This window comes from Argentina anserina, chromosome 4 (genome assembly GCF_933775445.1).
Source record: "Argentina anserina chromosome 4, drPotAnse1.1, whole genome shotgun sequence".
NCBI classification, from domain to species: domain Eukaryota; kingdom Viridiplantae; phylum Streptophyta; class Magnoliopsida; order Rosales; family Rosaceae; genus Argentina; species Argentina anserina.
The window spans coordinates 19,047,812-19,060,658 of NC_065875.1; the positions used below are offsets into that span (position 1 = coordinate 19,047,812).

The following is a 12,847-nucleotide window of genomic DNA, read 5'->3' on the forward strand; positions in this document are numbered from 1 at the left end:
GTTGCATAGCAGGGGTGATCGAATTGATCGAGGTAGCTAGAGAAGAATATGAATTAGTTTCAGGCTCTGGTATTGTACTAGCTTGTGTCAAATTCAAGTATGAACATAAGTCACAAAGATATAAAAACAATGTTTACATGCAATTGAGTTCATTCAAATAATCAAATTTGTTTGTATTTCATAGGATGATGCATTATTGATTCATGACATACACAAGTTCAGAAAGAATATTACTCACCAACTGCATGTATCCTCCGGCCGGCTTCAAACTCTTTCGATTCATAGCCATTGACTCCATGATATTCAGTTAGCAATGAAAACGACTCTATATTTAGAGAGCAATGAATCACCAGTGAATCTGACAGTGATCTGAAAACGCCTGCAAGATTAGTAGAAGTTCCTTTGAGGCAAAGCTTCGGGTAAGAACTAGGGGGTTCCAGAATTCCACAGACAATGTATCTCACCGTCTTGGTCCGAGTTAAGGATGGCATCAAACTGACCAATTGATCTCTCAGGTTGGGATGACGCGTCTATCAGACTAAGTTTTCGGAATTTCATTTCATTTTATAAATAAAACCATACACTGTTAGGGTTAGGGTTACACTAGAGTGGTATAATCCTATCTTTTTTTTTGAGAAAGAAATCTAGAATATTATTAAAATGAAACAAAACACAACCGTGGAGGCGGTGGTGGGAAAACTCCCCCACACGCATTCTACCCAGAAAACAAGCAATTACAGTGGACAATAACCGAAATAGGTTCAACTGTAACATAACGTATTCCAGAATCGTCGATACCTTCTTACTGTCAACTTCGTGACGAGAAACCCAACGAGAACACCGCGACCTCCGCTCCCCCTTCTTAGACCACTGCGCTCACACCGGATTCCCAACCCCCCAAACCCGACCGGAAGCTCAAGACAACGCCATGAATTCGCCGCCAAGAGTAACTCTGCAAACCCGACTTCACTTATCGCTATCCCGAATCGTTGCCCTCTGTCGATCCACCACCAACAACCCCATGATCGGCCACCAAAAGACCCCCATAACTCCCGTCTGACAGCAACATCGAAGGAGGTGGCGTCGGACGGAGCCCAAAATTCTTTTAGAAAACCCCAGAGCGACTCCTGTTTTTGCGGAGCTCCAAACTCTAGAGAGCCAAGTTGACAAAGGTGTATAATTCTATAACCACAATCACACGAGTATCAAGAATTGTTGTTGTACTTGAATTAGAGACTCTAAACTTCTTTTGGGCCGGGTCAGGAATACCCATGACCCGAATTCCGTCGATAGGTCTATAACTGAAAGTTGGAAATTAATAAGAGGGAATAGATGGATAACCGTTGTTTCTTTTTCTTTTTCTTCACTTAAATAAAAAAAATTAACTGACTCTGCTTTTAGTAAATATGAGGTGAACCTCCACCAGTGGATGGAAGAACCTTCGGGGCAAACATCACTTTATGAGTTCTGAAGCTCATCCAATAAGACAAGATTAATAGTTATCCAAACCCAATTGCCCAAATCATAGAAATACTGAAATGCTGGGCAAAGCTCCTGCTCCGGTAGTGAACCACCTATGGCCAAAACGCATTGACCCAGAATGGATGGTGGCACAGCAACACTGCAAGTGTAATCTCCACCCTCTTCAGTTTAAGAAATGGGGAATAAGCTGCAGTCTTGGTCAGAAAGCTGTGGATAACTCTGCTGCAGCTTATGACCTCATGGATGACTTCATTGTCTTGGGAGCTACCAACAGTGACTCTTCTGTAATCCATGACTCTCCCAAAACCAATACCACTCATAGAGGTCCTATTCTATCTCCCTCTCTCTTTTATCTATGTTTCATCTCTATTCTGGGTTTTATCTAATTCTTTGTACTTGTTCAGCTTTACCTCAACTTGTATTTTGGCCACTAAGACTTGGATGTATAAAGGTTGAAACTTTAATGTCATACCAATGAAAGTCTGAAACATTATCTATATACCAATGAAATGGGATTATCCACTTTTGAAATTCCACATGCTAGACCAGTTTATCTACTATCGTACATGAAAGGTGTGAACCTGAGGCACATTGTCCTGATTCTCTAGTATTCGTTAACAGTTAAGCATACCTGTCTATTTTGTTGTAATTTTGACATTTTGAGGGGGTTGACTCATTGAGCATGTAATTCTGTTTACAGATAGTGACCATCAACAGGGGGCACCTCCTAGGAGAGTTGCCAGAGGTGCCGGGAATTTTGGGAGATTGAAAGTCTAGAGTGTTAAAGCTGTAGTGGAGAAAGCTTCTCGTGTGAGGTGAGACATGGATGAACTCATGAAAGTGAGAGTGAGCTAGATGTACAGGAGACATCACCATTTATCAAGACAATTGAAGGTATGAGGAAGAATAAGAAAGCAAATGGCATCAGTCGGGGAAGGAGACTTTCGAATCCTTCCAACTCACATGAATTTAGGGACACGGTCAACCCATCTGTTTACCCAAATACATTTATAATACGGGTACTCATGAGACTCAGGTACTCATCTGTTACCTCTCATGCAGTACGCCGCCAGACATTGGGCAACCCATCTGTCACCCAATATCAAAAAAATATGAGTACTCATAAGCCGGTAACCCATCTGTTACCCCTAATGCAGTACACCAGCAGAAAAACTAGAGCTCTAACTACATCGTAACTTTAGCTCGGCCAAGGCTAGGTTCCGACATGCCAACATGTCTGAAGACTGGTCCGAAGACATAAAACACATCTGAAGACAGAAAACATTTTAACACAACTCAATGTTAAAACCTACGTACAATAACAATCAACCCATGTTATTGTACTACAACATGCGACTCTTTTATACACATTTGGAAATAATTCATTTATAAATAAGAAAATAACAGTATATAATATAGCAACTCATATATATGTATCGTATTTACTATTTTATACACATACACAACCCACTATATTATATACATGTCATAGTTCGATCTTTTTAAGAAAACGTAAATATGAGTCACCACCAAGGGTAGACTCGTCATAGTGAGATTTACTCACATTCACCATAGTCTATAATCACAAAAACCTTATTCAAAATCATTTATTAAAATAGCGTTTCACTTACCCATGAACCGTAGACGATCAAGTTCATGTAATTTAAACCAAAACATATTTTTTAAATAATTTTTTATAAACTAGTGATGCAACGACTATGGTGACAACTTAAACTAAATTCAATAATTATAATACTACTTCGATCATGATGATCGTTGTGAAGTTTACTCACCTTATTTCCTACGTGCAACTTCCATGACACTGAAAGAAATTTCCTCACTCGTTTCGTCGGTCATTTAATAGCATGATAAAATACTTAGAAAACGATACGTAAAATATCAAGTGACTATTTCAGTACAGCTAAATGTGTTCATAAAAACACTGTTCACAGACAATGTTCATGTTTTACTGTTTTTACTAAACACTGTTCACATTTACTATTTTTACAAAACACTGTTCACATTTACTGTATGTGAACATTGTTCTTAGTTACTATTCACAGTTACTGTTCGCATTGTATTTATACACGAGTTATATTGTTGTTTTACTCATACGAGCTGCAAAGCTTACCGGGTTTGTGTTTACAATCCCGGTGCACCTATTCGATGGTGTAGGGGATAGTTCTGCAGGTGTAGATTAGCATAATTAGAGGGATTTCTCTGAAGATTGTCGAAGATTTCTTTCTGCTGTTTGTGGTGAGGATTGAGTGAATTTTCCATTTCCATTGGTTGTGTATTATTCAAGTCGACTGAGTCATGATGTGTACTCAGTTTCGATACACTGTTATGATAAGATGATTTCAATATATTTGAGATTGTTTTAGATTTTTCATGGCTTCGAATTCGAATTTTTATCATTCGAAACTCGGGGTCGTGACAGTTGGTATCAGAGCGTAGGTTGCGTATTTGGCGATTCATCAATATCATCCAGGAGCGATGGCCCGACTGCAGCGGATTCCCATCACATGCTCTTCAGTATTGATATGTCATTGGGTACGCAAGAGTGTTATGAGCCATACCTGAAGGTTTGGTCCTCTAAATAGAAGTATTGTGATAATACTTCGATGATTCATCTTCCCTCTAAATATCTTGGTTAATAGTGGGACACATGAGTGGAGGTACCTTATCTATTTTTGACTACCTTGCTAAAGTATTGTTTGATACGGGAGCATCACACTCTTGTATTGCTAGTTCGGTAGTAGAGGTGTTAGGGTTGATTCCTACATCTCTTAGAAGCTCTTTATGTGTTATTTCACCTTTTGGAGTGTCTCTTAAGCTTGAGACAATCTGCAAGGCTTGTCCTATTGTGATTGGAGTAGAGAATTCCCTGCTTCCTTGATAGTGATTCCGGACCATACCTATGATGTGATCTTAAGAATTGATTGGTTGAGGTCACATCATGCTTTGATCGATTGTTTGGACATGGTAGTATTTTTCCATAGTCCCGGGGAGCCAGTTTTTCGTTATCGTTACCTCAAGTCGGATAATGCCATGAGAGTAGGATTCTTGGCACATGTGGAGTCTGTGGATCAGGAAGTAGCTATCACAGACATTGTTGTGGTATCCGAGTATAGTGAGGTGTTTTAGGTGATACCAAGTTTACCTCCTCGGAGAGTTGTCGATTTCTGTATTGATGTTGTACCTGGTATAGCACCAGTATCGAAGGCGCCTTATAGGATGGGGCAGAACGAGCTTACAGAGTTTAAAGCGCAGATAGATGGGCTATTGGACCAAGGGTTCATTAGACCTGGTGTCTCACCTTGGGGTGCGCTGGTGTTGTTTGTGAAAAAGAAAGATGGTTCCCTACGGTTGTGTGTGGACTATAGGGAATGGAATAAGACGACCATCAAGAATATGTATCATTTTCCTAAGATTGATGACTTGTTCGATCAGATTTGAGGGGCTATGATATCCTCTAAGATTGATATGAGATCCAGTTACCATCGACTCAAGGTGAAGAAGTTACAGGAATGCTAACTAGTTTGTGTCGATAGATTTCCATCGGATAGAGATCTATCAAGAAGTCTTGATGGAAAGCATTGATCCTGCATTGAGGGATTTTGAGTGTTTCATTGCTGAGGACTGGATTTTAGTTATGCAACTAATTCAAATTGAGGCCCAATGAGGTTGAAGTATTGTTTTCAAGGTAAGGGATGTGAAGACCATAGGTTGAATGTGGTTTAACGAAAATTTTCATGACAAGCATTTCTAACATTATTGGTAAGGGAGTGGTAAGGTGTGTGATACATCCGTAATGTGGTGATGCAATTATTGAGTTGAGATTCACATTATGTCGTCGTTGCATTTCAACTTGTTTTGGTTGGGCCATAGACAATTGATGTTATTCATTGTTCTTGGCTGACCAAGAAATCTAAGGTGTTGGGGAAATTTCATTTATGGCGTCATAATTTAATTATTTGCTAGATGAGTATTTAATTGAGAACGCTAATGTGTCGTGAAATTAATCATTTGTCTGGTCTTGAGAATTTGAAACGTAGCTATGCCATTGATCCAAATGAGACGCAGTGGTGGTGAAGTAATTATATTGAAGATAAGGAATGAGATGACCTTAGCTTAGTGGTGTTTCAACGATTTTTCTTGACAAGCACCTTCTAACTGTGGTAAAAGAGTAGTTGATGACCAAATTCTTCTTCCAAGTACAAATGGTGTTTAGTGTTGGAGACTTAGAGGCTCAGTTCTCTCCATGCATCAGGTTGTTTATTGTTGGATAAGGAGATGTTAACTCAAGAGTAAACAAAGACAAAATTTTACGATAAGGGAGTGATCCTTTAATTGCTACTTACAGAGCAGCTATTTTGGCCAAATGCTTTGGCAATTGAGCAGGAGCATTTGGTTTCTCAAAATAATTAAGTGGCCATTTGGGGTTATTGATGAAAGTAAAGAAACAATTGTTTAGAGTGGTGGTGCAGCGATAATTTTGGGTTAATCTAAAAGAGATGGTGGACTCAATATCAGGTTTCTGTTGAAGTGGTTACTGAACTTATTAGTACTACAACTGTGTTGAAACCAATACTTTAGATGATACCACTGGGGTGTTAATGTGGGGGTCATGAGTTATGCCTTTGAGGCATGCATGAACCAGGGGGTAGGGTATGTCTCATTTGTGGTCGTGTTGGAATTTACACTGTAAAATCCATCTAATTTTCATATTCCACTATCAGGAGATAAATATCTTCTTTGTTTGTCCTACAAATTGTGGCATACCACTCATAAAAGCAAGTAGCTGTAATTAGTTTCCGACTGTAAGTTTTGGTGAGGGTGGTAGGATGTGTAATGCGTCTCTCTTGTGGTGGCGGTAGAGATTCTCTACTGCCTTGTGTGTGTTAGTCGATTCTCTGGTGAACTGTTCGAGAGTAATTCTTAGTCCAATGTGGTGTTCTGTTGTGGTCGTTGACTCATAGAGTTATGATTTTTATCGTGTTGCCTTACGAATAAGGTGTTTGTGTGGGCATCAAACATGACAACTTTTGTGACTTTTAATGAGAGAATCATGAAAGGAGGTTGTTTTGTTGATTGGAAAGAAGGGTAGATTCGTGGTTCTAGCGATGCATTGTGGTGAAGTCATGAATGTACTATTGTGGTAAAAGTATGATTGCTTTGAAAACCACAGTTTGTTATGTAAGTAGTAGGCATGTGTTAATCATTAACTTGACTCATGTTAGATGTCGATAGTTTGCGACCATGCTTAGTAGTAGGGGCTAGCTCATGAGGTGAGTATTGCTTGTTAATCCCAAGAGAGTGGTGAATTAGACAAAAGGGTATGTTGACGTCTCTATGCTGAGAACATCATTAGGTTTAGGGAGGATCATCTATCGACGGTCGAGTTCCATTACAAGCATGCTAACTTGGGTGGCTCACATGTGGCTATTAATGTTAGGACATATGACAGTTGGTTTGTTTGGAAGAAGTTGGAGGTATGAGTAATTGAATACTAAAATGGTCCGAGAGACTTGGAAATTTCGGGTTCTAAGATTTGATAGTGACACAGTGTAACCATAGATTATGTAGTGTTGATGTGGGAGACCACTTAACCTCGAAACCTCATTCTTCAATAGCATAGTGAGATCTGTCAGGGAAGAGAAGTCACCTGTAACGTTCGTTGAACTTTTTCGAAAGTTGGTGACATTCAAGACAATGATGTCAAGCTTGTCTCCTAAATGTCCTACTGTGCAATATGTTTCTTTGAACTTACCTTGCCCTTAAGAGAAGACTATTAGAGTGGCGACTTGTGACCATTTAGTTGAAGGGCTCACTTATAGTGGGGTAGCGGGAGTGGGTAGGAAGAGAAGTTGACATCGAGGGTATGTTGGACTCTACGGGAATAAGGTTGGAAATTTAGTATACCAACTTCATCAGCTAGCAGGTTCAGATACTTATTGTATGCCATGTGCCTATGCAAAGGTTGTACATCCTTGCACTCAATGTGTGTTATATAAATAGATGAAGTTATGACCTGTTGGAATTTCCTTGAATAGTAAGATCGTTTATAGATTCGTCTTATTTCTTAAGGATCTTGTTCTGCGGAATATCTTGTTTTGTATTTGATCATGGATGGTTGAGTTGTGGTTCTCCTGGATGGGTGTTATTATGCTCATTGTGAATTTTCAGACACGATGAAGTTATATAACACCATGATAGAAGAGAAGTGAGTTGTGATCGCCTTGTGGAGGTATCATAAAGAGGAAAATTGTTGGGGAAGGTGAATCGAAGTATTAGGAAGAAGTTAAAAATTAGTGGCTGAGTAGTGCGCTTAAATTTTGGGACGAAATCTCTTTAAGGGGGTGGAATGCAATAACCCATTTTTTTTTCTCCCCCTCTCTCCGCACCCGCGCCTTTAGAGGTGAAAATTTCTTTCTGACCCGAATTTTCCGGCCAACTCCGGCGGTTTCAGAAGACCGGGCCAACCCAGATCACTTCGTCTCCTCCTTGTGCGCCTCCCTGTGGTGGTGGATCGTGGAGTAGCACGCCGGTTTCCACGGATCGAAGCCCGGAAGTCAACCCGGAAACTCATCGGTGACCCGATTGTGTTCTTCAATTTTCCGGCGAGGTACGGAGAGTTAAGGCTTCACCACCGGTCTCAATCTCCTTGCCTCAACGTCATCAACAACCCCTGTAAAGGTTTTGAGGTAAATCAAAGGGTAAGAACTCGAACCAAGAAATTTCAATTCTAGGGTTCTTGATTTGGGATTTTTCGGAAATTCCGAAATTGGAGGTTTTACGCTTTGATTTGTGATTATGGACTATGGTGAATGTGAGTAAATCTCACTATGACGAGTCTACTCTTGGTGGTGTCTCATATTTACGTTTTCTTAAAAAGATCGAACTATGACATGTATATAATATAGTGGGTTGCGTATGTGTATAAAATGGTAAATACGATACATATATATAGGTTGCCATATTATATATTGTTACGTTCTTATTTCCAAATGATTTATACTGTGGCAACTATATTTATTTTATTTGAGCAAGAGTCGCTTGTTGTAGTACAATAACATGGGTGGATTGTCATTGTACGTGGTTTTAACATTGAGTTTTGTTAAAACATTTTTTGTCTTCAGACGTGTTTTTCCTGTCTTCGGACGTGTGTTATGTCTTCGGACGTGTTTTTCTATTTTTGGACCAGTCTTCGGACGTGTTGGCATGTCGGATTCTAGTCTTGGCCGGGCGAAAGTTACGATGCAGTTAGAGCTCTAGTTTGTCTGTCGGTGTACTGCATGAGGGGTAACATATGGGTTACATGGGTCTCATGAGTACCCATATTTTTGTGATATTGGTTAACATATGGGTTGTCCAGTATCTGACGGCGTAGTGCATGAAGGGTAACAGATGAGTACCTGAGTCTCATGATTACCCGTATTATAAATGTATTTAGGTAAACAGTTGGGTTGCCCGATTTCTCATGAGCACTTATATTTTCAGATATTATTGGACAACCAGATTGACCGTCCTGTGACTCATGAGTACATTTATAATTAAATGTTTTCAGTATTTTTCTCTTGTATCGTATTTGTGTTATACTATTGGTTTACTCATACGAGCTGCAAAGCTTACCAGGTTTGTGTTTACAATCTCGGTGCACCTATTCGATGGTGTAGAAGATAGTTCTGCAGGTGTGGATTAGCAGAATTAGAAGGTTTTCTCTGAAGATTAAGATTGTCGAAGATTTCTTTCTGCTGTTTGTGGTGAGGATTGAATGAATTTTTCATTTCCATTGGTTGTGTATTATTCAAGTCGACTGAGTCATGATGTGGACTCAGTTTCGATACACTGTTATGATAAGATGATTTCAATATATTTGAGATTGTTTTAGAGTTTTCATGGATTCGAATTCGAATTTTTATCATTCGAAATTCGGGGTCGTGACACATTGTCTAAGAAGGAACCAGCTGACTACGAGGACAATACTAGAGTAACTACAAAAGATTTTTTTGAGCCACGTCCTGTGAGTAGGCATAAATCTTATATGCGTCAGAAGCCTAATACCATTGTAGACAGACGAAGGGCTTCAGTTTCAGGAAAAGGATGGGGTAGTGGAGGGTCTGTACGTGAGTCATCTGAGTATCCAGACCTAGACCGAAGAAGGAGAGTGTCCAATGACGGTGGCTTTTTCATGTGAGTATATGATTGAATATCATCTTAGATATACTGCAGTCACCTTGTTGTAATTTAATAGTCTTTAAACTGGACTGAAGGAATTTCATGTACATAGAATGAGTTGAAGGTTTGACAGGTTCAGTTACTAATAATGATAACACAGTATAGCAATCAGAAAAAGTGCAATATCTAGCTAATATAATGGAATATGAAGTACATGCTTAGATAACAGGTAGTTCCTAAAAAATGAAATAGGTAGTTTCCTATAGATCAACTTGAAAGAAGGGCATACTGAATTATCTATACTTGTGGTGCACATCTTGGATAACTGCAGGCCATGGCGTTTGCTCCAGTTCTTGCTGGAAAAATCTCAATTATTGCTGACCAATGTGGGTCTGGCAAGACATTAGCCTATCTTGCTGCTGTAGTTCAACGTTTACGGGAAGAACTTCAAGGACTGAGCAAGTCCTCATCACAGAGTCCTCGATTAGTCGTATTAGTTCCGACTGCTGAATTGGCTTCTCAGGTCAGTTGATGTTGTTTGCCTTAACAGTTACATTACGATTTATCTTCTCTGATTTTTGTTTTCATTTGTTACCTCCTCATAGATGGATAAATAACTTTCTAGGCATAATAATTTATTGCCAGCTGCTAGATGTTTTACCTTGATCTCTATGCAAAAAATGGCGTACTATTGCTTATGTGTGTCGCAAACCAGCAAGAATTAACAGAGGAAACAAGTACAGAGACCAGAACCAGAAATAAAGTTTAAAATCACTTTTTTTATGAATCCAAGTACCATTTTCCTTTTGCTTGTGTATAATAAACTGGTTTTCGTGATACCATGCATAGTTGTTTTTAATATGATGCTTAGTTGTTTATGGAAAAGCATTGGAGAACCAAGATGCACGAAGGTACTTCCCACGTGGTTTTTGTAAGACAGAAAAGCTGTTCTTCTGGCAAGTCTAATAATCATTACTTAATCTATGTAACTTTCGCAAGTTTTGGTCAATTGCCGATCAATCTCAAAATTTGGAGTTCCCGTCAGGTCTATGGCAGTAACAGGTGGTCAGGTCTATGGTACTTCATTTTGTTGTTTATATTTGTATAATCCTTAGCTAGCTTGGTTTCTGCTTGTTTATGTGGTACTTATCTTTTCTAAACATGAAAATAAAAAGGAGAATGCAAATTCTTGCTTGAACAATTGTACCTCGTTATGATTCTTCCACTTTGACAGATTAGTTCACTTTGTCAGCCAAAATTGATCTACATGCGATTCTATATTAGTGTATAGAAGTTCTAGACGCGTCTGTCACTAATGTTTGTGGGTGAGAGGGGGTGTGTGTTTGTGAATGTATTTGTGCTTCTGAATGTCGATTAACCCACATGGCACATCAGGATATAATATAAACCTCTTGTTGCAGTGCCGTTCTGGATGAGGTAGATATTCTCTTTAATGATGAAGATTTTGAAGCAGCACTGCAAAGTTTGATGCATTCTGCACCTGTTACCACACAATATCTTTTTTGTGACAGCAACTTTACCACTTGGCATTTACAACAAGTTAGTTGAAAATTTTCAATCATATCAAGTGGTCATGGCACCTGGAATGCACCGAATAAGCCATGGCCTTGAAGAGGTTGGTTTACTTAAATTGTTGATTTCAAACTGTGGTCCCGCTAATAAGGAGGTAGATATGTTTATATGAAGGCTCTTCTTTTATGTTTGTGTTCATAACTGTAATGATTATTAATAATGTATATCGGTCAGTAAAATCCACAAATATTAACCAATTTAGTCTAAACCCTAAAATAGACTAACTCACCAAAGTTTATTAGATTATTGGAATTAGTTAATTACCATTCTTGAGCAAATTCCAATAGCAACTTCATTAAAATTTTCTTCACCCTTTTCAAATATGATTTGAGAATTGTAACTTATCCCAAACCCACTGTATATCAATCATACAGTGGTGTAATAGAAGGAGAGAAGTGTGTTGCCTTGTGATTAATCTATGACAGCTGACTGCATTAGGATCTGGGGTTGGACTAGATTTTTTCCTCACTTATCTAAACCGTTTCAGTTTGGATTGAAGAGCTTCATGTTTACTCCAAAATTATGGATTTTTATCATGGGATTAATTGTCCAGGTTCTTGTAGATTGCAGTGGAGATGATCGGAGCGAAAAATCTCCAGAGATGGCATTCACAAATAAAAAAATCTGCTCTTCTGCAGCTTGTGGAGGGAAGTCCAGTTCCCAAAACAAAAGTTTTTTGTAACAAGGTAAGGGACTAAGGAGTATTTTCCTTTGTGGTTACACCAGTTGTCCTTGTGTGCTATTTACAAACATTCTGACTTTTGTTCTTTCTGAAAAAAAGAAGACATTGACTCTAGAAACAACTTATTTCGCTAGTCATTTGAAAATGTATTGTCAAATTCTTTCTATTTCACAGACTGAGACATGCAGAAAAGTTGAGAATGTATTGTCACGCTTTGACAGAAGCAGAACTCGTGTTCAAGTCCTGCCATTTCATTCTGCTTTGGCTCAAGATTCACGGCTTGCAAACATGAAGGAGTTCACCAATACTCGTTCAGAGGAAGTGGCACAGTTTTTGGTCTGCACCGATAGGTGGTAATACTGTTGGAAGATAAATGATCTGATTTATTTCTGTTCCATCAAAACTAGTCTTGAAGAAATCAAGTTGATGTTTACAAAAAATCTGACAGGGCATCACGTGGAATCGAGTTTCCTGGTGAGGATCATGTCATACTCTTCGACTTCCCCCGTGATCCAAGTGAATACGTGCGACGGGTTGGAAGAACTGCGAGGGGTGCTGGAGGAGTGGGCGAGGCATTCATTTTTGTCGTCGGCAAGCAAGTCTCTCTTGCACGAAGAATAATGGACAGGAACCAAAAAGGTCACCCAGTGCATGATGTACCAGCTGCATATGAGCTTTTGTATTAATGTCCCCACTGACCAGATTGTAAACTAGATGAGTATAGAATTGTCAAAGAGCCAACAGATAGTATCTCATTCTTTCTGAACCTCATACAACCTTTTTGTATGCTCTTGGACTCTTAATGAAGGATAGTAAAAGACTGGTCTTGGGAAAAATTACTTCTATGCCAGATATAACAAGATTGGCAAACTCGATTACTAACCACAATGCCAGATATTCTTGCAACTT

The 12,847-nt window shown here is 39.0% G+C and overlaps 1 protein-coding gene across 1 annotated transcript; it reads left to right on the top strand.

The window, feature by feature from the left end:
- Nucleotides 1-1,459: 1,459 nt before the first annotated feature.
- Nucleotides 1,460-12,725, top strand: LOC126791535 (DEAD-box ATP-dependent RNA helicase 50). Its single transcript, XM_050517995.1, is given in 12 exon segments — nucleotides 1,460-1,806; nucleotides 2,183-2,310; nucleotides 2,313-2,474; nucleotides 9,446-9,678; nucleotides 9,943-10,190; nucleotides 10,663-10,740; nucleotides 10,964-11,184; nucleotides 11,186-11,299; nucleotides 11,810-11,872; nucleotides 11,874-11,942; nucleotides 12,113-12,288; nucleotides 12,387-12,725. Coding segments are annotated over 12 exon segments (1,998 nt in total). The 5' UTR covers nucleotides 1,460-1,538; the 3' UTR covers nucleotides 12,625-12,725.
- Nucleotides 12,726-12,847: the final 122 nt, after the last annotated feature.